This window comes from Montipora foliosa, chromosome 1 (assembly GCF_036669935.1).
Source record: "Montipora foliosa isolate CH-2021 chromosome 1, ASM3666993v2, whole genome shotgun sequence".
NCBI classification, from domain to species: Eukaryota; Metazoa; Cnidaria; class Anthozoa; order Scleractinia; family Acroporidae; genus Montipora; species Montipora foliosa.
This window is the reverse complement of record NC_090869.1, coordinates 8,450,245-8,452,744: the sequence shown is the minus strand read 5'-3', so window position 1 is coordinate 8,452,744 and position 2,500 is coordinate 8,450,245. Positions and strand designations below refer to the sequence as shown.

General features: G+C 38.6%; 1 protein-coding gene across 2 annotated transcripts in view; it reads right to left on the bottom strand.

The window, feature by feature from the left end:
- LOC137971557 (ankyrin repeat domain-containing protein SOWAHC-like) overlaps nucleotides 1-2,500 on the bottom strand; it is a 19,896-nt gene that overhangs the window by 5,732 nt on the left and 11,664 nt on the right. For both annotated transcript variants that reach the window (XM_068818423.1, XM_068818386.1), the window contains exon 5: nucleotides 1-9. This exon is cut by the window's left edge and continues 80 nt beyond it. In XM_068818423.1, coding sequence (XP_068674524.1) covers nucleotides 1-9 — 9 coding nt within the window. The remainder of the gene's footprint in view (nucleotides 10-2,500) is intronic.

The following is a 2,500-nucleotide window of genomic DNA, read 5'->3' as shown; positions in this document are numbered from 1 at the left end:
TAAAGATGACTGATCAAAGAAAAATTGTAATTATAAAAGGGAACAGAAAGAGAATACGACGCTAAAGCAACAGTAATATCGACGAGAACGAAACGCCACAAAACATACATGTAGGCTCAGTGGGCAATAACAATGGTTCTTCAAGTGAGTTTCACGTTTTTCCACATGTCGTCATTTCCAAAAACAACGAGAAAAGACCGAGTTAACGGTTTTGCGGAGAACGCAATCGCACAATGGTATTTTTTTTTCCTCACTAAAAATGGACTCCGCAGTTTATCCCAGTTAATTCCTGGACAGTTGACATGCAATTAACACGAGGAGAGAGTTGGATTAAGGAGAAAGTTACCAAAGTAATGCCAAATTATACTTCTGCACTGTATCATTAAGGGGGGATGCGATAAATTAGCAACATGCTATGTGGCACTGTACCGAAACGGCGCCTGTCTGACGTATGCATTTTCTAACAAGCACGTGATAACAACGTGGGAATCAGGCAAATACTTAGGTAGACATTCTTCTAAAAATATCTCGCTGTAGAACATTGGTTGCTAGAAAGAAAAGGTAAATCTTACCTAGGAAGGCGTCGGTCGCCTTTCAAACTGCACTTTAGTGCGATGATAACGGAAATCTTGGATGGCAAATACAATTAGCTAAATCTAATGGAAGGTGTTTAGATGTAGTTTGCTTGTATGTTAATGACCTTCAAAGCAATACTAATAATTTGTCATTACCCTTCTCGAGTAAAAAACCGGAGCAGACAACTTACAAAGGAAACATATTGAAGAAATGATTCAAATTACAAGACCCAACGGCTGTCATAGCCCTCAAAAAGAGCATTATTGGTGTTTTGGATAAGGTAAACTGACGTTCCTTTATTTGTACGCAGCTCAAGACACTGGATTTAGAGCAGAGAGCCAATGGCGGCATTTAAAGTTGCAAACGTTCTCAACAAACATAGTACATTCCCTTTAAGACTCCGCCTGGCACTGAGCAGTACAACGAACTGGCAGTTTGTAATTACTACAATCAGTCTACAAAAAAAAAAACAAACACTGTAAGCAATAACTTGTAGCCAGCATTCGCCGGCATTAGTTTTCAATAATCAGACAACTTTAGAAACTACTTATACAACGATAATTCCTGTTTGCCGTCTTACACCATGCTAGAGCGTGACGAGACACGATTGTCGGTAAACACGAAGTGAAAGTGCCCGCTCAAGACCAAACATACCTGTCGGGCTGAAAGTACAAATTTATTTCTCTTACGCGAATTCCGTCTGGAAACTTCGAACACAAAGGCGGCAGATAAGGATATCCAACACTAATCAAATATTGGTGCCAACGTTATTTTTACATCTCTTCTACTTGAATTCCGCCAGAAAGTAACCCTAACCGGCTATATGGTGATCTCTGTCAAAGCCAATTGGTAGACAGAAGACCCGGTCGGCTGTATTTATTTAATAATTAATCGATTTTCCATAAATCAATGGCTCCAAAATAACGTTTCTTTTGTGGCAGTCTTTTTAAACCTGAAAGTTAAAGAAAACCGACACATGATTTCGACACATGTAAATAACAGTTCGTTCTCAGCAATGCAAAGTACTTCGAAGACCTTGACCGACAAATGGCAATCTCATGCAGGAATCACAAGATGCAGCAAACGAACATTGAAGTTTAATTAAAGGAACCCTACAAAGACGGAAAACCACAAAAACGAAATTGTATCCAAAATATTCACATAACACAGAAGATGAATGAGCAGCCAAATTGACCGCTTTTATTTTCGAAAATTCATCGATGACAGCGTCTATCTTGATAGCCAAGTATCTGCATGAATTATCGACAACCACTGAGCCAATCACCGAATGAGAACTGCAATCAACGCCCTGTGAGCATTGGGTAATGTATTTTTTATGGACCTAGAGGGGGTCCATTCTCAGCCAAAGTTTTTCCTTCCGCTAAGAAGAGTTGAATGATGCATGGACCGTTGAAGAAAATGAACGAATATTAGACATGTAACACAAACAAACTAATGTAAGATTGGAATCTTTCCAGCTTGAAAAGTTGTTTTTGAAAACAAAGGTAGACGTTGGATGCCTTTTAACAATGTTTGGACAAATCACCAGTACCTTTTTTCTCAGGGCGAGATTAAAATTCGTGAAATCACCTAAATGCTATCGATTTTTAAAAAATCAACCAAATGTCTTCGTTTTCACGGATACATAGTTATTTGAACAATCACCGTTAAGTTGGCAACACATTTGTTATCCACGTAACACCGTCTGTATCGCAGCATCTGTCAGAAAAATTCTAAAGGATAATCTAAACTGCACATATTTCCGTAAAATGTCCATGACAATGTAGACATCCCATATTGTTATCTTAATCTTTTGAATGAAGATAAAATTTGATATGTCTATAAATGCTTGCATGACCTGCCCGCATCGGGAAAAAATATATGCGAAACCGGGCGGTGCGTTTATCCACGGAATTGTTCATCA